Source organism: Xenopus tropicalis, chromosome 4, assembly GCF_000004195.4.
Source record: "Xenopus tropicalis strain Nigerian chromosome 4, UCB_Xtro_10.0, whole genome shotgun sequence".
Lineage (NCBI taxonomy): Eukaryota > Metazoa > Chordata > Amphibia > Anura > Pipidae > Xenopus > Xenopus tropicalis.
The window spans coordinates 46,829,379-46,853,422 of record NC_030680.2 but is presented as its reverse complement, the minus strand read 5'-3'; the positions used below and the strand labels follow the sequence as shown (position 1 = coordinate 46,853,422).

The 24,044-nt window shown below is 43.2% G+C and overlaps 1 protein-coding gene across 2 annotated transcripts in view; it reads right to left on the bottom strand.

Moving 5' to 3' along the window:
* The window catches only part of snx20 (sorting nexin 20), a 52,704-nt gene that overhangs the window by 15,150 nt on the left and 13,510 nt on the right, over positions 1 to 24,044 (bottom strand). For both annotated transcript variants that reach the window (XM_012962215.2, XM_012962214.2), the window contains one exon: positions 22,249 to 22,400. In XM_012962215.2, the coding sequence (XP_012817669.1) occupies positions 22,249 to 22,368 (120 nt within the window). In that variant the 5' untranslated portion in view covers positions 22,369 to 22,400. The remainder of the gene's footprint in view (positions 1 to 22,248; positions 22,401 to 24,044) is intronic.

Genomic DNA, 24,044 nt, shown 5'->3' with positions numbered 1-24,044 from the left:
AAAATAACAATAGTAATTCCGTGTCCAGAAACATCACCTGAGTGACGTTTTTCCACCAGCAATACTATATCCACTACTGTATACTTTGCCATTGCAGGCCTTGTTGTTGCCACTGTCTTTTTCAACCAAGTGCCACCTAGCTGTGTGAGCTTTTGCACATTCTGTCTAAAAATAACAATAGTAATTCCGTGTCCAGAAACATCACGCGAGTGACGTTTTTCCACCTGCAATCCTACATCCACTACTGTATACTTTGCCATTGCAGGCCTTGTTGTTGCCACTGTCTTTTTCAACCAAGTACCACCTAGCTGTGTGAGCTTTTGCACATTCTGTCTAAAAATAACAATAGTAATTCCGTGTCCAGAAACATCACGCGAGTGACGTTTTTCCACCGGCAATACTACATCCACTACTGTACACTTTCCCATTGCAGGCCTTGTTGTTGCCACTGTCTTTTTCAACCAAGTGCCACCTAGCTGTGTGAGCTTTTGCACATTCTGTCAAAAATAACAATAATAATTCCGTGTCCAGAAACATCACCCGAGTGACGTTTTTCCACCGGAAATACTACATCCACTACTGTATACTTTGCCATTGCAGGCCTTGTTGTTGCCACTGTCTTTTTCAACCAAGTGCCACCTAGCTGTGTGAGCTTTTGCACATTCTGTCTAAAAATAACAATAGTAATTCCGTGTCCAGAAACATCACGCGAGTGACGTTTTTCCACCGGCAATACTACATCCACTACTGTATACTTTGCCATTGCAGGCCTTGTTGTTGCCACTGTCTTTTTCAACCAAGTGCCACCTAGCTGTGTGAGCTTTTGCACATTCTGTCTAAAAATAACAATAGTAATTCCGTGTCCAGAAACATCACCCGAGTGACGTTTTTCCACCGGCAATACTACATCCACTACTGTATACTTTGCCATTGCAGGCCTTGTTGTTGCCACTGTCTTTTTCAACCAAGTGCCACCTAGCTGTGTGAGCTTTTGCACATTCTGTCTAAAAATAACAATAGTAATTCCGTGTCCAGAAACATCACCCAAGTTGTTGTTGTTTTGTAAAAATAAAAAAAATGCCAGGCAAAGGCAGGCCGCCACGCAGAGGCACTAGGGGCCGTGCTGCTATGATATCCTGTGGCCCTAGGAAATTGCCCAGTTTTCCGAAGGCACTTACCCTGAACTCCCAAAATGCTGAAGAGGTAGTTGACTGGCTTACACAGCACACCCCATCCTCTACTGTTTCTAACTTTGCCACAACATCCTCATCCTCCTCTGCTATGGGCACCCCACGTACCACTTCCTCCACCACCGCCGCCCCTTCTTCACTGGAGTCAGAGGAGTTATTTACTCATGAGTTTGTTGAACTGAGTGATGCGCAACCATTATTGCCAGAAGAAGATGAAGGAGATGAGGACGTTACACCAGATATCATAATTCAGGCAGGCAACACAACAGAGATGGACATAAGGTGTGATGAGGTCCCCGCTGCTGCTGTCTTCTGTGAGCTGTCAGAAGAAATTGATGCATCTGAGGAGAATGATGATGAGGAGATTGATATTTTGTGGGTGCCCACAAGAAGAGAGCAAGAGGAGGATAGTTCAGATGGAGAGACGGAGAGTCAGAGAGGCAGGAGGAGAATAAGACTTAGAAGAAGCAGGGACAGCTCCCAGGGAACAGTAGGGCAACAACATGAATTGGCACCTGTGGTCAGCCAGCCAAGGCACCCGCCAACTTCTACTGTTACTGCTAGAAAGCCCACATCAAAAGGCTCAGCAGTGTGGCATTTTTTTAATGTGTGTGCCTCTGACAAAAGCGCTGTAATTTGCAATGAGTGCAGTCAGAAACTGAGTCTTGGGAAGCCCAACACCCACTTAGATACAACTGCTATGCGAAGGCACATGAACGCCAAACACAAAGCACTATGGGAGCAACACCTCAAAGGCAGCAGCCAAACGCTAAGCCACCCTCCTTCTGCTCCAGCATCTTACTGCTCTACCTCTGCTGTCCTTGACCCGTCTCAACCACCCTCCACTCCGCCTTCCACCTTGACAACCAGTTCCTGCTCATCTGCCCCCAGCCAAGTTTCTGTGAGGGCCATGTTTGAGCGTAAGAAACCAATGCCTCCGAGTCATCCCCTTGCCCGGCGTCTGACAGCTGGATTGTCTGCACTCTTAGCCCGCCAGCTTTTACCATACCAGCTGGTGGACTCTGAGGCTTTCCACCAATTTGTAGCAATTGGGACACCGCAGTGGAAGGTACCCAGTCGCAATTTTTTTTCACAGAAGGGAATACCACACCTGTACCAGCATGTGCAGAGCCAAGTCACCGCATCTCTGTCATTTAGTGTTGGGGCAAAGGTCCATATGACTACTGACACATGGTCCTCCAAGCATGGTCAGGGCAGGTATGTCACCTACACTGCCCACTGGGTGAACCTGGTGATGGCTGGGAAGCAGGGAATGCGTGGTTCAACAACAGTGGAGTTGGTGTCACCGCCACGGGTTGCATGCGGGTCTGCCACCACCTCTACTCCTCCTTTGCTCTCTAACTCGTCTTCTAAGTCGTCTTCTAACTCGTCTTCTAACTTGGCTTCTTCCTCGGCTTCTTCCTCCTCTGCTGCTGTGTCCTCCTCCACACCTGTGCACCCCCAGCTCCACATAGGCTATTCGACGTGCCAGGTACGCCGTTGTCATGCTGTCTTGGGCATGACGTGCCTGGAAAGCAGAAACCATACCGGATCTGCACTCCTGTCATCTCTGCACTCACAGGCCGATCGGTGGCTGACCCCACACCAACTGAAAATCGGAAAAGTGGTGTGTGACAACGGAAGCAATCTGTTGGCAGCACTGAGACTGGGCAATTTAACACATGTGCCCTGCATGGCACATGTTTTAAATTTGATAGTCCAACGGTTTGTCTCGAAGTACCCAGGATTGCAGGACATACTCAGGCAGTCCAGGAAGGTGTCTGGCCATTTCAGACGTTCCTACACAGCCATGGCACGCCTTAGTGACATTCAGCGGCGGCACAAGTTGCCAGTCAGGCGTTTAATTTGCGACAGCCAGACTCGCTGGAATTCCACGCTAATGGTGTTTGAATGTCTGCTACAACAACAAAGAGCCGTCAATGAATACCTATTTGAACTGGGTGGTAGGACTGGATCTGCAGAGCTGGGGATTTTTTTCCCCCATTACTGGGTGCTTATGCGCGACGCCTGCAGGCTGATGCGCCCTTTTGACGAGGTCACAAATATGCTTAGTCGCACTGAAGGCACCATCAGCGACCTAATACCCTTTGCTTTTTTTCTTGAGCGTGCCGTGCGACGAGTGACAGATGACGCTGTAGACCAGCGTGACCAAGAGCATGATTTCTGGGCGGAATCACCAGAACGTTCCCAGGCACCTGCTGCAACGCAGGGAGAGGTGTCAGAAGTGGAGTCAGAGGAGGAAGGTGGCTTTGTGGAGGCGGAAGACCAACAGGAGCAGGCTTCCCGGGGGGCTTGTGGTCACCTTTTGGGGAGCCCTGGTCTTGTACATGGCTGGGGGGAGGAGACGGTGGTGGATGAGGACGTAGTCCTTGATAACGAGGAAGGGGAGATGGATACCTCTGCATCCAACCTTGTGAGAATGGGTTTTTCATGCTGTCATGCCTGTTGAAGGACCCCCGTATCAAGAGGCTTAAGGAGAAGGACCTGTACTGGGTGGCAACGCTACTAGACCCTCGTTACAAGCATAAAGTGGCAGAAATGTTACCAACGTACCACAAGTCCGAAAGGATGCTGCATTTCCAAACCAGCCTGCAAAACATGTTGTACAATGCTTTTAAGGGTGATGTCACTCCACATTCCAGGGGCAGAGGTGCCGGTAATCCTCCCACGAGCACACCTGCAAGGACAATGCACTTTGGCCACTCTGTAACGTCAGACATGCAAAGTTTTTTCAGTCCAAGGCAGCGCCAGGACCCTTCTGGATCCACCCTCCGAGAACGCCTCGACCGGCAGGTAGCGGACTACCTGGCATTAACTGCAGATATTGACACTCTGAGGAGCGATGAATCCCTGGACTACTGGGTGCGCAGGCTTGATCTGTGGCCAGAGCTGTCACAATTTGCCATAAATCTCTTATCTTGCCCTGCCTCAAGTGTCCTCTCAGAAAGGACCTTCAGTGCAGCAGGAGGGATTGTAACTGAGAAGAGAACTCGCCTAGGTCACAAAAGTGTTGATTACCTGACCTTTATTAAAATGAATGAGGCATGGATCTCGGAGGGTTACTGCACGCCGGAAGACTTGTTCTGACTGCCCATGCAGCTGTCCTTCTCTGCACGCCGCTTGACACCACACACAGCTGTCCTTTAGCGTCCTCCTCCACCACCGTACAAACTAGGGTGCAAATCCTACTGGCTTAATTTTAAGCCAAACTTTTTGGACAGGTAAATCCTGAATTTTTCTGTCTTCTGTGCTTGGCACCCTATCTTAGTCCTTTTAAAGGGTTTGCCTGGGGCATGGTTATGATACCATCTATCTAACATATTTTTTCTATCCTCTGTGCTTCAGTAGCTGCAACAAAAAAAACATAATTTTTCAGGAATGTACACATTCCTGATTTTTCAGGGTTCTGCAACAGCGGCAAAATCGTATCTTTTATGGTCACCACAGGTGATCAAAAAGGTAGGACAAAACTGGGCCCACACTGCAGAATCAGTGTTTTTTGGTTCACGTCACTGTACATTGAATTACCTCTGCCTGACCGTGCACGTGCGCACAAGCACAGTGACTGCTAAACACACCACTACAGAAATATTCCCACCGACAGGACGAACATCCTGGAGGTGACAAGCAACTAGCAAAAACTATTATTCGCTCACTTGACGGTATCATTAAAGCTTTTTGCGTTTTTTTTCGTTGCAGTAAACGCGGCGTTTTGTCTTTGTGTGTGAACCGGCCGTAACCTTTACACGACTTGATTGGCATGTAGACGCCGGACTTTTTAAAGCAGTTTATTACATAAGTTTAGGAATGTAGTGTGATTTCTGCCCTTTACAGCACAAAACGCAACGCTGTGTCAACAACGTAATTTTCAGAGAAATTTTTGCCCTTGATCCCCCTCCTGCATGCCACTGTCCAGGTCGTGGCACCCTTTAAACAACTTTAAAATCAGTTTTCTGGCCAGAAATGGCTTTTCTAGGTTTTAAAGTTCGCCTTCCCATTGAAGTCTATGGGGTTCGCAAAGTTCGCGAACGTTCGCACTTTTTGCCGAAAGTTCGCGAACGGGTTCGCAAACTTTTTTGGCGAGGTTCGCTACATCTCTAATTACATTTGGTACCAAAAGTGGGGTTCTGTGGATTGATAACTGACTGTATGTGTCCTCTATCTCTTTTCCTTGTCTATCCACAAATTGTATCTTTTGTGTGGGGGTTGGGGATAGTAGTTCTTCTGTGTGTATTGCATATTTGTAATTACTGTTTGAAGAAGAGACATTCTTAGAGAAAAATGTATTGGATAGAAAAGCTGAAAGGGGTGGGGAAAAGCACTAGTGAGAAAACAGGGATATTGCCCAGTTGGGTGTTTGGGTCAGTTGAGTTTTCAAGTGTTACAGCAACAGACTAAGCAGGATTTAGTCCCAACTTCAACTGTGAAAGAGCAATTGCAAATTTTAAGGTTATGTAGTCATAATGCAGGGCAAGAAAAAGAACAAGTAGCTGCGCAGTTTGAACAATAGAAAGATCATTAATAGGAAAAGACGGAGAAAAAATAAGAAGCCCATTAGAAACAATGCACAAGTGCGTGCTTTAATAACCCCTCAGGACTGGGAGGGGGTGGTCAGGGTCTGAAGAATGGATGGATGATGAAATGTTGAGGTCAGGCCCATTGTAACTCATAGAAAAAAAAAGAGAGAAGTGAGAGAGAAAAGTGGACCTCAGGCAGAACACTATTATGTGTGCTCCTCCTCGGTCATGGTCAGCTAGTAAATTAACTGAAACTGGACAAAAATGTACACAAAAGGTTGGAGAAGGATTGCTTGAATGGTTGTTGAATGTCTGGGATTTGGGAGGTGATGGTATTACGCTGATGGACAGCAGGGACCAACTATGGGGCCCAATTGGAACCAGTTTTGCGGGGCCCCCTTAGTACATTTTGAATTATGCTTAGTACAGGGGAGTCCCTATGCTGCCATAGTTTTATAGTTTTTTAGGCTGTTCCTGCTGAATTGTGTTAAATACAGGCATACCTCCCAACATTTAAAAAAGCGAATAGGGACAAAAAGCTCTGCCACACGCAGCACGGCAAAACATTTTTTGACATGTCCATGGAAAGAATGCAATTTGCCCTGCAGTGTACTCCCATTCCCAGACTCACGCAACACTAGCAGCACTGAGCAGCGTTCATGTAGCCATCATATGGAGAAAACTTAGGGGGCTGTTTCTGCTGAATTGTGCTTAGTACAGAGGAATGCCTATGTTGCTATAGTTTTATGGTATCTCTCTGTACAGGCTATGAGCAAACCTTGTGGGCTGTTCTTGCTGAACTGTGCTTAGTACAGGGGAATCCCTATTCTGCCATAGTTTTATGGTATCTCTCTGTACAGGCAATGAGCAAACTTAGGGGGCCGTTCCTGCTGAATTGTGCTGCTTTCTAACTGGCAAGAGGAAGTACTGCACAAGATGGGACATTTAAACTTCTGTCACTGCTCCCCTTTCCCTATTGCTGGATAGTCAGCAGAGCTTTGTGAAATTAAACCAGTTATGCCCAATTCTCAGGGGCAACATGTTGGTCCCAGTGGCCTCAAAGTAGGTTGCAATTTTTATATTTCTGGCTTGGAGGCAACTTTGGAAGCACAGTTTAACTCATATCAGAGCCCCCCGCAGGCCAGCAGTCCGCATGGGACTACCCAATAACCAACCACAGTCCATATTTGGCACCCCCAAAAAACCTTTTCATGCTTTTGTAGCTCCCCAACATTTTTTATATCTGAGTTTGGCTCATGAGTAAAAAAAGGTTGGGGATCCCTAGATTTTAAAATAATGTACAGTTCAACCAGTGCAGCAATGCCGCACCACAACCAGGGCACAGGCCCACAGCTATAAATAATACAGATAAAACGGCTACAGCTTACTTTTTTTTGTAGTCTCATGCCCATTTTTTTCCTCTATTATTCCACAGGGGTCTTTTATTAATGAGGTGCTAAACTGCAATTGGTTCGTTCTGCTCTTTTTTCCCTTTATAACTCAAATTATGTTATCTATATATTTCATGTTTTTAATCTCCATTTTCTCTGCATTCTGTGCTTTTATTTTCTTTTCTCTCAGCATTTTTTTTCCCTGCTTTCTTTCCTCCTTTATATTTCTTTCTCCCATTAACTCCTTTTCTCTGAATTCTGTGCTTTTATTTTCTTTCCTCTCAGTAACTTTTTCCTGCTCTCCTCCTCCCTTTACGGTTCTGTTATCCACTAACTTCTTGCAGTTAAAAACAAAAAACCTGTGCACGGACTGCTACTTACATATACAGCTTATCTTATCTACACGAGAGGAAAACTCCTTCACAGGGGGCTGTGCGCGCTCTACCTTAGGACAGTGAGTGCAGAGGGTCAAAGTTAATACTCTGTTCAAACTTGTCCAATCGCATTGCGTGCACAGCCCCCTGTGAAGGAGTTTTCCTTTTGTTTAGATAAGATAAGCTGTATATGTATGGGCTCTGGCAGACGGGGAGATTAGTCGCCCGTGACAAATCTCCCTGTTAGCAGGCGACTAATCTCCCCGAAATGCCATCCCACCGGCGAAAATGTAAATCGCCTGTGGGATGGCATACGCGGCGCCTTGAGAGGAAACCTATTATTTGAACCTATTTTACAATAGAAAAAGTATGACTATAAAGATGCACCTCCCCTTCTTGGATGTCCAAGACAAAGTTCCTCATTAAAATATAACTTTTATTCAGTATAGATAGCTCCCCATCAGGTAAATAATAAAAGAGAGAGACCCTTCCTGATTTGAAACTAAAAAGCGCCAATGTGCGTTTCACCCCTTACACTGGGGCAAACCCCTTACATCAAGGGAAATGCACTTCTGTGTTACACCTATATTTATAGCCAAATGGCAATTCAAATACACCACTAGAAAAGAAGCAAAGAAACAAACTCCAATCAGAGAATGGAATCACAAAGAGGGGATATCATGAGTCAATAGAGTTCTCTTATATGTAGTGCTTACGTAATGCAGAGATCACATGTCCACTTTCATCCAATAGGGCAACTAGAGAATCACATGTCTACATTCATCCAATAAGGCAACTGCACACAAATATCAATTTCTCCCAATACCAGCACATGATGCAGAGATCACATGTCTACTTTCATCCAATGTAATGTTTACGTAATGCAGATATCACATGTCCATTTACATCCAATGGGGCAACAAGAGAAATCACATGTCTATATTTGTCCAATAAGGCCACTGCACACAATGGATAGATCACATGTCCACTTACATCCAATGAGGCAACTGCACACAATGGATAGATCACATGTCCACTTACCTCCAATGTGATAACTAGAGAGATCACCTGTCTACATTCATCCAATGAGGCAACTGCACACAAAGTATACATTTCTCCAGATAACAGCAAGTAATGCAGAGATCACACGTCCGCTTTCATCCAATGTAATGTTTATGTAATGCACTCCACTAGTCCAACCCATAAGTACTTATTGAAATAAACCTATATACAGTAATTATGTGAATTAACTAATGTGATAATTAATTAGATCATTAAATTGTGATAATCTGTTGAAATCATGGTGAATTGCAGTGATGTGAGAAATTGATGTATACCTAAAATGAATTGATGAATGAGGCTAATAAAAATAAATACATGTGATGATGTACCAAAAATATGTCATATGTGTGTAAAATTAGCCCAATTAGAATGAAAATAAAATATATTCAAAATATATAGTCCATTAATTAACTAATTAAAGGAGTGACATAACCATATTCAATTTTAAAACTATGTGTGCAAAATTTAAATCGCTTGGTAACAATACCTAAAGAGTATATTGGCCCGGGTGTATGAACCCCAGGCCACCACCTGTGTATCACCAGCCAAATCACAAATTAAAACAGTGAAACCTCACCAAAGTCGATAGATGGTCCGGATGCTCAAAAGCCCCGAACCCGTAGCCTAAAGGAGCGAATCCAATTCGAACGAAATAAAGCTTCAGTCAGCATTGAATACAGCTGTAATATGTGTGTAAAATGTAAAAAATAATGGTGATATTGTGTGTATGTGTATAATGATGGATAATTGATATAAGTGTGTAACTTAAATCATGAACTTCTGTATATGTATTGTAAAGTGCATTAATGTTATTATAGTGCCAAGTTAAATAGTGGATTAAAAAGAATTGTAAATAGAAGGCTTTGCTGTATTTATTGAATGTGCCCATCACAAGAGCCTTGCCATGTGTATTGTACAGATATCTTTCGTCAATAATAAAGGGCTATACAGGTATGGGACCTATTATCCAGAATGCTCGAGACCTGGGGTTTTCCAGATAAGGGATCTTTCCGTAATTTGGACCTCCATACCTTAATTCTGCTATAAAATCAAAATCAATGAATAAACCCAATAGGATTGTTTTGCCTCCAATAAGGATTGATTATGTCTTAGTTGGGATCAAGTACAAGGTATTGTACGTATTTTTTTTTATTACGGAAAAAAAGCAAATCACTTTCAAAAATTAGAATTATTTGCTTATACTGGAGTCTATCTCGATGGCCATTACGTATAGGGCAACAGACCCCACGTAACTCAAAGAGCCTCCTGTGGCTCAGTAAGCAAGTGCACCTGCAGTCCAGCTCAAAGTCCAGGGTTCAATTCCCCACAGTTCCTGACATTACCCCCCCTTTAAAGTTCGCCCTCCGGGCGATCTCCCAGTCAGACAACAACATTTTAAACAAATAACATTTATGCATTAAAATAAAGTCATTAAAGATGCTGCAAGGACTGGATATGCAAGTGAGTATACTGCAAGGCTCAAAACCTTCAGCAGAGGGTGAGCCATCAGAGACAGGACCATCAGCAGGGAGTGAACCGCCAGGGTCTGGAACCAGAGCCAGAGGGTCGTCAGGATCAGAAGCCAAAGCCAGAGGGTCATCAGGATCAGAAACCGGAGCCAGAGGGTAGTCAGGATCAGAAACTGGAGCCAGAGGGTCGTCAGGATCAGAAACCTGAGCCAGAGGGTCGTCAGGATCAGAAACTGGAGCCAGAGGGTCGTCAGGATCAGAAACCGGAGCCAGAGCGTCATCAGGATCAGAAACCGGAGCCAGGACAGGAGTGTCGCCAGAGTCAGGAGCCAGGACAGGAGTGTCGCCAGAGTCAGGAGCCGAAGTAGGCCACTAAGATCAGGATTTAGAACAGAGAAGTTGCCAGAATCGGGAGCCACAGCAGATGTACAACCAAGGTCAGAAGCCACATCGGATAAAACGCCAGAATCGGGAGCCACAGCGGATGAGACGCCAGGGTCAGGAGCCACAGTGGATGAGACGCCAGGGTCAGGAGCCACAGCGGATGAGTTACCACACAAAACACCCATTACAGGTGGAGGAGCATCATAGACACCCATTACAGGTGGAGCACAATCATACACAACCACTACAGGTGGAATTTTTACAATTACGCTGAAATTGTTTAGATGATGTCATGTTCAGACAGAAACCTTAAGAATTAACTACATGTCTGATACAAAGAGGTTACTCATGTACTATCATTTGTAAAGATCTCTTTCTGGCTAGTAAAACTCCGAGGGATTGCCTTCTTATTCCAAAAATTCCTAATTCCCATAAGGTAGAACAACCTATTTGGTTACTTATTGTAACCAATGGCCCATGATTAATGAGATATCAATCAAACATTGGCATATTCTTAAAGCAGATCCAGTGATAAGTGCCAAAATACACTGCTCAAAAAAATAAAGGGAACACAAAAATAAGACATCCTAGATGTCTGAATTAATGAAATATTCTTATTAAATACTTCATTCTTTACATAGTTGAATGTGCTGACAACAAAATCACACAAAAATGATCAATGGAAATCAAATTTATCAACCCATGGAGGTCTGGATTTGGAGTCACACTCAAAATTAAGGTGGATAAAAATACTACAGCCTGATTCAACTTTGATGTAATGTCCATAAAACAAGTCAAAATAAGGCTCAGTAGGGTGTGTGGCCTCCACTTGCCTGTATGACCTCCCTACAATGCCTGGGAATGCTCCTGATGAGGTGGTGAATGGTCTCCTGAGGGATCTCCTTACAGACCTGGACTAAAGCATCCACCAACTCCTGGACAGTCTGTGGTGCAACGTGGTGTTGGTGGATGGAGCGACACATGATGTCCCAGATGTGCTAAATTGGATTCAGGTCTGGGGAACGGGCGGGCTAATCCATAGCATCAATGCCTTTGTCTTGCAGATACTGCTGACACACTCCAGCCACATGAGATTTAGCATTGTCTTGCGTTAGGAGGAACCCAACTGCACCGGCATATGGTCTCACAAGGGGTCTGAGGATCTCATCTCGGTACCTAATGGCAGTCAGTCTACCTCTGGCGAGCACATGGAGGGTTGTGTGCCCCCCCCCAAAGAAATGCCACCCCACACCATTACTGACCCACTGCCAAACCGGTCATGCTGGAGGATGTTGCAGGCAGCAGAACATTCTCCACGGTATCTCCAGACTCTGTCACGTCTGTCACATGTGCTCAGTGTGAACCTGCTTTCATCTGTGAAGAGCACAGGGTGCCAGTGGGGAATTTGCCAATCTTGGTGTTCTCTGGCAAATGCCAAATATCCTGCACGGTGTTGAGCTCTAAGCACAACCCCCACCTGTGGACGTAAGGGCCCTCATACCACCCTCATGGAGTCTGTTTCTGACCGTTTGAGCAGACACATGCACATTTGTTGCCTGTTGGAGGTAATTTTGCAGGGCTCTGGCAGTGCTTCTCCTGTTCCTCCTTGAACTAAGGCAGATGTAGCGGTCCTGCTGCTGGGTTGTTGCCCTCCTACGACCCTTCTCTACGTCTCCTGATATACTGGCCTGTCTCCTGGTAGCGCCTCCATGCTCTGGACACTACTCTGACAGACACAGCTAACCTTCTTGCCACAGCTCGCATTGATGTGCCATCCTGGATGAGCTGCACTACCTGAGCCATTTGTGTGGGTTGTAGACTCCGTCTCATGCTACCACTAGAGTGAAAGCACCGCCAGCATTCAAAAGTGACCAAAACATCAGCCAGAAAGCATAGAACTGAGAAGTGGTCTGTGGTCACCACCTGCAGAACCACTCCTTTATTGGGATGTCTTGCTAATTGCCTATAATTTCCACCTGTTGTCTATTCCATTTGCACAACAGCATGTGAAATTGATTTTTAATCAGTGTTGCTACCTAAGTGGACAGTTTGATTTCACAGAAGTGTGATTGACTTGGAGTTACATGGAATTTATATATGCGGAATATGTAAGGCCTGCAGATATATGTACAACAAGTTCAACCCTTCCAAGTAAACCCAGCACACACAACCTATACTTACCAATCTATACCAACACATGAATACCAAACATGAATACTAACTGTAGATATTAGTATCACAGTAGCCTTGGATATTATACTTGTTCAAGAACTCATCCAGACCCCTCTTAAAGGCATCAACAGATTCTGGGGGCATTCCACAACCTCACTGCCCTCACCGTAAAAAAGCACCTATGCAGCTTCAAATGGAAGCTCTGTTCCTCTAATCTTATGGGGTGGCCTCTGGTGCATTGATTGTTTTTATGGGAAAAAAGAACACCCCTTATCTGCCTATAATTCCTTCTAATGTATTTGGACAGAGTAATCCTGTCCCCTTAGTACTTAGTACTTACTTAGATTAGGTCCTGTGTGTGTCAGGGACCTCCTGGGACTTGTCTCTAACAGTTAGCGCTTAATACAAAATAGCTAAATTAAAGATTAACTTGCATTACATATTATTGTATTGACCGGTTTGTTTTAATAATGTAAGGTTCTACTATATAATATTGCATGAACAAGCTATGTAAATAAAAAAACAAACATACAGGAGTTAAAACTAGCAAGGCAGAGGATATAAACAGCTACACAGAAACTGATTTTAATAGCAATTACAAACACCTGTACATCCATTACAAATTTGTAATTGATTATTATTGTACCTATGCTTAGAAATACATATCCTTACATTATGCAAAATAAAAATAAAATAAAAATAAAAAATTGGAGTTCCCCTTTTAGCAGAAAAACCAAAACGATGTAAGGAAAGAAAAACATTTCAGAAGAAACAATGGTAGAAATATGCAAGCACTGCAGCCCCACACAGAAAGCAAGTGCCACAGGATCTCTGGCACTACTACCTTGCAAGCACCTCTTTTCCAGAGAAAACAGCCCCAACCTCGACAGTCTTACCTCATAGCTTAAATCTTCCATCCCCTTTACCAGTTTAGTTGCACATCTAAGCACTCTATCCAGCTCATTAATATCCTTCTTAAGTACTGGAGCCCAAAACTGCACTGCATACTCAAGGTGAGGCCTTACCAGAGACCTATAAAGAGGTAAAATTATGTTTTCATCCGTTGAGTCAATGCCCTTTTTTATACAAGACAGCACTTTATTTGCTTTAGTAGCCACTGAATGACATTGCCAGGAATTAGACAACTTATTATCTACAAAAAACCCCAGATCCTTCTCCATTAAGGATACCCCCAACAAACTGCCATTTAGTAGATAGCTTGCGTTTATATTATTTCTACCAAAGTGCATAACTTTGCACTTCTCCACATTGAACCTCATTTTCCAGTTTGCTGCCCAGTTTTCCAGTTTTGTGAAATCGCTCTGTAAAGCAGCAGCATCCTGCATGGCTTATAGTAAAATGTATAGTTTTGCATAATTTAGTGTCGTCAGCAAAAATAGAAACAGTACTTTTAAACAAGTTAAAAAGTAAAGGACAAAGGACCGACCCCTGCTGTACTCCACTAACAACACTGGTCCAATTAGAAAATGTTACATTTACCACCACTCTTTGTAATCTATTCTTCAGCCAGTTCTCTATCTAATTACACATGTTCTAGGCCAATATTGCTCACTTTGATCATTAACCTTCTGTGAGGTACTGTATCAAATGCTTTTGCAAAGTCCAAGTAGATGACATCAACTGCCATTCCAGCATCAAGGTTCCTGCTCACCTCCTCATAAAAGGCGACTAAATTAGTCTGGCAAGATCTGTTATGCATAAAACCATGCTGGCACAAACTTATAGTATTGTGAAGAACTATTTTAAATAATGGTACCACATTAGCAATTCGCCAGTCTCTCGGCACCATGCCAGACCTCAATGAATCCTGAAAAATTAAGTGAAGAGGCTTGGCAATCACAGCGCTAAGCTCGTTTAATACCCTGGGATGAATACCAGGGCCTTTGTTTACCTTTACATGTTCAAGTTTCTTTTGAATTCCCTCCCGAGTGACCCATGCGTCAGTAGCTATATTAATAGAACTGGGCATATTAAAAGGGAAGCCTTCATTAGCTTGCTCCTCAGATGTATAGACAGATGAAAAATAAGTGTTCAAAATTTTTGCTTTTTCCCTGTTCTCATTAACCAACTTACCCCCCCCCCGTAAAAATAAGGTTCCCACCCCTTCTTGCTTCATTTTTTTACTATTCACATAATTAAAAAATAATTTTGGATTATTTTTACTCCTAGCTGCAATACCCCTTTCCATCTCTATTTTAGCTTGCCTGAACTTAAGCTTTTTTGCATGCTTTATTTGCTTCCTTGTACCTGATGAATGTTTCCGCTGTCCCAGCTAACTTGAATGCTTTAAAAGCACGTTTTTTCTTACCAGCCTCAACACTAACACTTTTATTCAACCATAAAGGTTTTGCTTTTCAATGCCTCTCCTTGATTACAAGGGGAATATACTGATCCATATACTTGCAAAGCAATGTTTTAAAGATGTTCCTTTTCCCTTCTGTGTCTAACCCTATAAAAAGCCTTTCCTGGTTGACACATTGCAGAGATGCCCTTATACTGGTAAAGTCTGTACGTCTAAAATTGGGCATTTTAGTTAATCCCTTATAGAGCTGTCTCTGCAGCATTATCTCAAAGGAGACCATGTTGTGATCCCTGTTCCCTAAATGCTCTCCCACACAGATGTTAGAGATGAGTTCAGTTTTATTGGATATTACCAGATCCAAAATGGAGTCATTCCTAGTAGGTTCTTGAACCGCCTGAAATAAAAAGTTGTCATTTAGCATATTTACAAACCTACTAGCTTTTTTTGACTTAGCCACCCCATTAATCCAGTCAATGTCCGGATAATTAAAGTCCCCCATAATAACAACTTGACCCAGTTTTGAAGCCTACTCCATTTGCAACAATAGCTGGGTCTCATCCCCCTCATCTATACGGGGTGGTTTATAGCATACACCAATGATCATTTTCTTTGTGACCTTCAGCCCTACTGAAATTTCTACTCAAAGAGATTCGACGTTTTCATTGGTAATGTCTTTATTACATGGCTTTAAATCTGACTTTACATAAAGACAAACCCCTCCACCCTTGGTAATGTCTTTATTGGTAATGTCTTTATTACATGGCTTTAAATCTGACTTTACATAAAGACAAACCCCTCCACCCTTTTTAATCTCTCTGTCCCTCCTAAAAAGTGTATAACCATTTAAATTCACGGCCCAGTCACATTTTTCATACCACCAGGTCTCAGTGATACCAATTCAATCATAATTTTCAATACATATGTAACCCTTTCTTGGCACATTCACTTAATATTGGCTGTAATGTCAGGAGATATGTGTTCTCAGAGTAATATTGATACTGGGAACAGCGCAGTGCCTCCACCTAGTGGACACTGAGGAACACACCTCTAGGGATTTCCACTAGGAAATAATCACACACGGTTTGCAGCAGTATTAAACTTTATATAACTTTGAAATAGAAAATAGAACAGTTTAGGGAGGACTGACAATCATGTCCTGAGGAACTTGTGTGGGCTATCCACGGCTGGTACAGTCTCTGTACTTTGCCCAGCCCCAACTTTGATCTGGATAGACCCCCAACCCTTTAATCAGTTCAGTCCCTTCCAAAAGAGCTCTTAATTCCCCCCAGGTAGCGCTACCTGCCCCAGAGTACCTTCCCCATTGAAAAGGGTGGCTGCTCCCATATAGCAGGTAGCCGGGCAATACCTGTTCACTCAGGGGACACAATCTCAGAGTTCCACAGAGGACTTTATACTCCCTAGCAGTGCAGCAGACTTTTATACTTTCTAGTCTGAACTCACACAGTTTGTGTTGACTGCTCACTCTGGGTCTCTATCTCTGTACTGGCAAACAACAGCAGGGGCTCCCTTTATAAACCGCTGGGCCCGCCCCTAGATTTTTGGCTCCAAAACTTAGGCACACCTCTCCCAGACGTGCACTGGGGCAGCCAGCCAACCAGATCCCTCCCCAGGTTGTAGCTAGGCTGGATGAGATCACAGACTGAGAAACAGGGGACAGGGTTCTCTGATCCCCTACACGTGCAATAGCTTGCAGCTCCCCTAATTTACCCGACAAGCTTCGCGCATTAGCCAGCATGCAGTGGAGATTACTACTTCTCCCTCTGATGTTTACATTAGCTATCGGAGAGTTAGAGCTAAGGCAAATATTAGACTGTTTTCCTTGTAACGGAAGCTCCTTATCTGATAAACTATATGCCCCCCTCACTCCTCCCCCACAACCCTTTGCTAGTCCCCCTGCCCCGTCTACCCTAGCTTTCCTATAGAACTCTAGCTCACCCACCCCCCTTGTCTAGTTTAAACACTCCTCCAACCTCTTAACCATTCTCTCCCCTAGCACAGCAGACCCCCTTCCATTGAGGTGCAATCCGTCACGGCTGTATAGATTGTACCCCAAAGAAAAGTCAGCCCAGTGCTCTAGGAACCCAAACCCTTCCTCCGGTTTCTGTTCGGTTGAAGCGATCCGCTTGACAGATTACCCTGTCCACTTTCCTAATGATTGAATCCCCTATAACCACCATCTGTTTAGGCCTAGCTCTGCTCTCCTCCCCACCACTACTAGAGAAACTGGTCTCCCGGCTGTTAGAGAGATCATCCTCATCTAGAACCGCCAGTCCAGAGTTCACACTCCCATCTTCTTCACACAATCTGGCAAATCTGTTGGGATGCGCAAACCCTGGAGCAGCCTCCCTTTTCCTTTTCCCCACACTAGATTTTCTAACTGTCACCCAGCTTACTGTCCTATCATCCTTTCGTTTCTCCCCTCCCCCCATACTATCTGACCCCGCTAGCTCTTGTTCAGTAAGCAAGAGACTTCTCTCATTGAACGCAGTGTTGCAACTTGTTCCTCTAGTGCTCTAACGCGTGCCTCTAAAGTGGCAATTCGCTCACATCCACAACAGAGGTATGCACTTTGGAACTGTTGCTCCACAACTGCATACATGTGGCAGGCTGTGCACTGCGTTAGACCTTCAATGTTGCTGCCACTCATTCTCCCAGTTACAGAACAGTTAAACAAAAATAGGTGAAAGGACTTGTAGTAAATACAAACTTAGTACCTTGTTTTTAACTCCCTTAGTGTTTAACTCCTGAGTTTATAACTCCTCTTACAGAGCACCCACTTAAAGAGCAAACACTTACAGAGCACCTACCACCAGAGCAAGCTCCACTGGAGTGCCAGTGGTTCTATTTATACAGTCTGTTAAGGTCAACTAATCAAACCCCACCCACCTCAAACTGAGGGTAATTACAAAGGAATGTAACTTCTGGCAAACCTGCTGTAAGCCTTATAGTTCACCCAAACTTTGTAAATTAGCAACAAAAACAACAATTACTTTTGAAAAAAATTAAACCCAACAGTTAAAAAACACAATGATTTTGCTAAAAGTTAATAAAGAATACTTATCCCTTTTTTGTTGAATTGAAAAGCAAGTTGATTCAACCAGCCACCAGCCTGTTAGTATTAAAGGAGAAGGAAAGGCAAAGTCACTTGAGGGTGCCAAAATGTTAGGCACCCCCAAGTGACTTAAATCGCCTACCTTTTACCCCGGACTGGTGCCCCTGTTCGGAGAGAACAGCACCAGCCCGGGGTAGCTGCATAGCTTCCTCCTTCCTGTTCTCTCGCGCGCACATGCGCAGTAGATTGAAAAAGCCAAACTCACCAGAGAAGAGAAGTCGGTTTTTTACTCTACTGAGCATGCACCTGTCGTGGGGTCCCGGCAAAACGAAGCAGGTACCCCGGCTGGTGCTGTTTTCTCCTAACAGGTGCACCAGCCCGGGGTACAAGGTAAGCAATTTAAGTCACTTGGGGGTGCCAAACATTTTGGCACCCCCAAGTGACTTAGCCTTTCCTTGTCCTTTAAATGCTTTGGCAAAATTCAAATAGATCACTGCACCCCCACTGTCCATGACCAGTCCTTCATAAAGCAATGCTGATAACTGCTCACAATGCCATTCTCCAGTATATCATTTTGTATGTGATCCCTTAACAAGCCTTCAAATAACTTGCTAGGCTGAGCTCTTACTTCCTTTTTAAATATAGGAATGACATTAGCCTTCTTCCAATCCATAGGTACCATACCAGATTAAAGCGAGTCTGAGAATATCAGAAACAGAGGCCACTGTAAAACTGACCCTAGCTCTCTCAGTACCCAAAGGTGTATTTCATCTGGCCCTGGTGCCTTGTTCACATCTTGTGTAAACCACTGACTAGTTGAAGCTGAAGCAACTACTGCAGCTATTGGGCGGGACTTGGCACTCCTCTACTTTATACACAGAAGAAAAGAACTGGTTTAGCACATCTGCCTTTTCTGTATCAGCTGTAACCACATTGGTACTATATATCAATGGGGCCACACCCTCAACCTGCCCCTGTCCCTCTGAAACAATGTATAACCTCCAATATTGACTGCCCAGTCATGCGACTCATTCAACCAAGTTTCAGCAACGCCAATCACATCATATTTCCGCTCCAGCCCTAGTACCTCCAGCTCTCCCATTTTTCAGACCCTTGCATTAGTTGTATGTACATTTAATACTAGTACCAGCATGAGAATGTTGCATAAACAACTTATGGTCCTCCCTGCCATTATCAGTATCCCAGAGCAAGTCTCCTCCCCCATTTTCCCTTACTATGCCCACTACCTCATCTATCCTGACTACCACAGAATTAGTCGCTGCCCCCCCCACTTCTAGTTTAAAATCTCCTCCAACCCTCTAGGCATCTTCTCCCTCAAACCAGCCGCACCATCATCATTGAGGTGCAGCCCATCCTTAGCAAAGAGCCTGTAGCCGATTGAAAAATTAGCCTAGTTCTCCAGAAACCCAAAACCCTCCTCCCAGCCACACATTAACCTCCCTAAGATCCCGCTGCCTTCTTAACATTGCTTGTGGCACAGGTAATATCTCTGAGAAAATAACCTTGGAAGTCATTGCCCTCAACTTATTGAATAGTTTTTTAAAATCGTTCTTGAGGACCTCCCCCCCCTCCTCTAACTTTGTCATTGGTACCTATGTGTACCAAGACCACCGGGTCTGCCCAAGCCCCTACCAATAATATGCCCACTTGTTCCACCACATGCCGAACCCTAGCACCAGGCAAGCAACACATAGTTTGGCTTGTAGGGTCCTTGTGACAAATTACCCTATCCACTTTCTAATAATTGAATCCTCTATAACTATAGCCTGCCTTCCCTTTCTAGCACTACTCCCCCCACCTGTATTAGAGGTGCTGGTTCCTAGGGTGCTCTGAGAGTCAGCCTGCTCCATACATGCCAACTGAGAGCTGTCTTCCACAGCATCTTCACCTAAAACGGCAAATCTGTTGGTTTTGTACAAGCTGTGGACCAGCCCCCCCTACCCATCCGTCCCCTACTTCCTCACTCACTTTCCAGTGATTCCTCTTCCTGATTCCTCACACCTCTCCTGCCTTTCTTGGAACAGTTAGGCAAAAAATGACCTTGACCCTCACAATAGAAACACAAATTATTCATCCTTCTCTCCTTTTCTTGTGATGAAAGGGGGCCCCAGATGAACCCAAGTAGCATTGGCTGAACTTCTGAGGTCGAGCTGTTAGATAACATAGACGCAGCACCTTGAGGACAACCAGCTAAGAGGGACTACCTTGATGACTGCGCTGCCTCTCAGACAACCGTTTATTAATTTTAATACATAAAGCAAAAGTCATTAAGCGGATCAACCCCAGCCCACTCATCCTTCACAGCCTCTGACAGCCCCATTCTGAAATGAAAACACTAAAAAACTGAAAACTGCAGCTTACCCAGCTATGGAACTGTACCCGACTTAAAAGACAGGCTTCAGCAGTAGCTGTGCAATTTGGTTTATCAAAGATGGCCCACATAGCTTAAAGGAAAGCTTTCAAATTACCTAGTAGGGCAATCTGATGTTCCAATAAAGGTGAAGCCCAGGCCAGTGCTTCTCCTGCAAAAAAAGTGTAAGAATAAAGCCCACTTTAGCTTTATCAGAAAAGTATCTTTTGGGGCTGCAAATGAAAAATCAATTTGCACTGATTTACAAATACCCTAAATTTGGTTTGATCACCATTAAACATATCTGGCCATGGTACTTTAGGTGTCAAATAATTAGTCACAGCCTTATTTTCCTGGATAGTCTGCTCTTGGAGTTGCTGCATTTGAATCTGAAAGGACTGTACAGCTTGGGCTAAAACTGACATTTGCTTGGAGAGTATTATCAGTGCTTGCTCAGATCCAGCAGGCTCCATTTTTAGTGGCCAGTACAAACTGCAAAGCAGTTAGATAGGATAAGAAAGGAACCCAACTGAGCCTGCACTAGGTTAATCTGACAGCTGAGTAAGTTTGCTGGACCGTAGTGAAGGAGCCGAGTGAAAGCCGAATGGCTGTGGAAGCAGCAGCAGGAACTGCCATGAACGGCGCAGAATGGGGGTGAGCGTCAATAGCTGAGAACAAGAAGCCCTAAGAGGAAGAGCCAAGGACAGAATGGGGACTGGGCCAAAGTCAGTACCGAGAAAGCATATTTGCCGAAGTGCATCACCGAAGGGGAATGCAAACATGGAGTGAGGGAAGGGCAGTGTCAATAACCAGGAAACATGTTAGTTTTTAACAAAAGCCTAACAATGAGTAGCAACTTGTGCTCACAAGTAACCAACTGAACTGGCAACTTACCAGTGAGGGGAAGAGCAAAAAAAAACCTCTCCTAATGTGTAGTGCTGGCTCCTTCTGAAAGCTGAGAATCAGGTACAATGCACTGAGATGGCTGCCTACACAACAATATTACAACTGAAAAAATGCATCTGTTGGTTCAAGGATAAAATTTTATATGGTAGAGTGAATTATTTGCTATGTTAACAGTGTAATTTAGAAATAAAAAGTACACCATAAAAATATGCCCGAAACACGTTAGGCCCATGTCTGCAGCCTTTTCATAATAAAGTTTTTGTGGCTTTTTACCCCAGAGTTCTGCTCATTGATATTTATTCCGTTGCACAGAGTGGAATGCCGTGAGAAGTGCACCTGGGGAACCCCGCAATGCACTAAGGATGTGCAGGAGATATCCTTAACTGCGGCTTGATAGAGTGTTCAACTATAAAGACGTATGATGAACTATGAAGTACAGCACAGACCACTTATGATACATGTGAGGTGAGTCTTGAGTGGCTTTCTTGTGTATTGATTTTATTACCTTAGTGAACTACCCTTTACCCTAGGGATTCAATTTATATACCTATTTATATATATTCAATTTATATAGCTGCAATTTTTTGCACAAAGTCACCTCTAAAGATTACACGTTAAGATTTTTCGTCAAATTATTGTAAGGGTAACGGGCACAAAACAATCACACATCTAGTGATTCTTCCTCCAACATTGGTCAGAAAATTGATCAGGCAAGTTTGAAAATTTTCAAAGTTAGCAATGAAATTTGCCTGTTGTTCAAATGTTTAGCAGGTAGTTTTCCTAGCTTTAACTAGACGATATCGCTTGAAATGGTACTTTTTGTTGATGGACAAATCGTACTTTTAAAGAATCGTTTCAGGATAAGCATGGCCCTACGATAACTAAAAGAGCTTTTAAAAATCTTAACGTGTATATGGCCAGCTTTAGCGATATGTGATATATTATAATTTATGTGCTTCATTCCTTGAGTTTTTTTTTCCACTTGCATTTCTTACCACAAACTTGGATAAAAAATCCTCAGCTATGCGTGCAGACTGTATTTCAAAGAGAAGTGTATCTGGTTTGCTGCTGTGCTTTTCCTTCTTCCAGTACATCTGAAGCTCCCTTGTGGTCATGAGGTAATGTTGGCATTGTATATGATTGGAATCTAGGGAAACATATAAGACAGAACCAATCTTTGAGCTCAGGGCTAGGGAAACGTGAGGCCTCAAGCTGATTGTTTGTAACTAATCTAAAATAGCTGGAAGCCAGCAAGTCCTATAAGATCATATTTCCAGTGCTTATAATGCATATTATGATGTTTTAGCACTAGAATTTCAAATGACAGTTACCTGCAATGTGCTGTGGCTGAAAAAATGCATTGATGGTAGAAAATTAAATTTAAAAAAAATTTGTTAAAAAACTAACATTACACAGAGTTACATCAATATAATATTGATGACCAACACATCTAAATACCTTCCACCAAATGTGAAATTAGGCCATACACAATTCACCCAGTTCTTTTTAAATCCACGATTGGGCTGATGCCGCACCATGTGTATAGCGTACATTTTCTGCAAGCCGGAAAATGCTTGTCGAAAATACGCACCATATGCGCCATATGTTCCTGCCTGTGCCTGCACCCAAATGAATTGAATACGCTCGGGTGCAGGCACATGTAGCCGAAATCCGCATAAAAATGCAACAGAATGCAAAGTCTCGCATTTTTATGCAGATATTGGCTACATGTGCCTGCACCCGAGCGTATTCCATTCATCTCGGTGCAGGCACAGGTAGCGTTTTCGGCTTGCCAAAAATATACGCCATACGCATGGTGTGGCATCAGCCTTAGGTGTTCAAGATTTTAATCAACAAATCTTAGTGAAAATAAATAGGGCTACTTATAAATTATTTTGTTACTTTGTTTCTTTATGCCAGATATTTGTAACATGTACTGACACAGCAAAATGGTATGTATAAATGCTTTGTAAAGATTTATTACTGGAAAAATTCATAAATTGCACAGAATTTAGACATCCATACATGAGCTAGAACTATAAAATAAGGCACAGACTGACCTGCGTCGCCACAGTGCTAGTGGATATGCAATAAAATCGCCATGTGTATTAACTAATAGAGCAGAGCCCAAATGCAGATATAGTACAGAAACCATTACATACTGTGAACACTTGTTAGAAGCACAGCATAATCCAGCAGTATACAAATGTATGTTTTAGTAATCATGTGTCCGTGCATTCAAGAGGAGGTGATTAGGGGAAAATTATACTGAAATGAGAAGTATTTTAGATCTGAATTAGATTGAATTTTAGACTGAGCTGCTTTTTAGTTTAAAATAGTAATTATGATTTTCCCTGGTAATGAGCCAGTATAAATAATTTTTTACACTGTATTAATAATTGATGAATTACTTTGTAGGTAACTGTTACGAGCATCTGGCAAAACAAATTAATAAAGGCTAACATGTAAGTGATCCAATGTATTTGCGCAAAAGTTTTTTTATTGAAATCTTGAATACATGGAGATACCCTGTGATGAATTAGGGTTCACATTTGGGAAAGATCCATTTGTTCGGTGACTTGTAAAACAAGTGGATCTTAATGTGTATTATTTAACTTTTTTATTGGTGAAGCAAGATTAAAAGTAAAACAGTTAAGTTATAGTACTTTTATTTCTAATCAAAACATTATGTTTTTAGGATTAAAACACCAATTACAAGCAAAATATACATGGGCCATTTGTTTCTTTCATACTGCTCTTTTAAAGGGGTTCACCTTTAAGTAAACTTTTA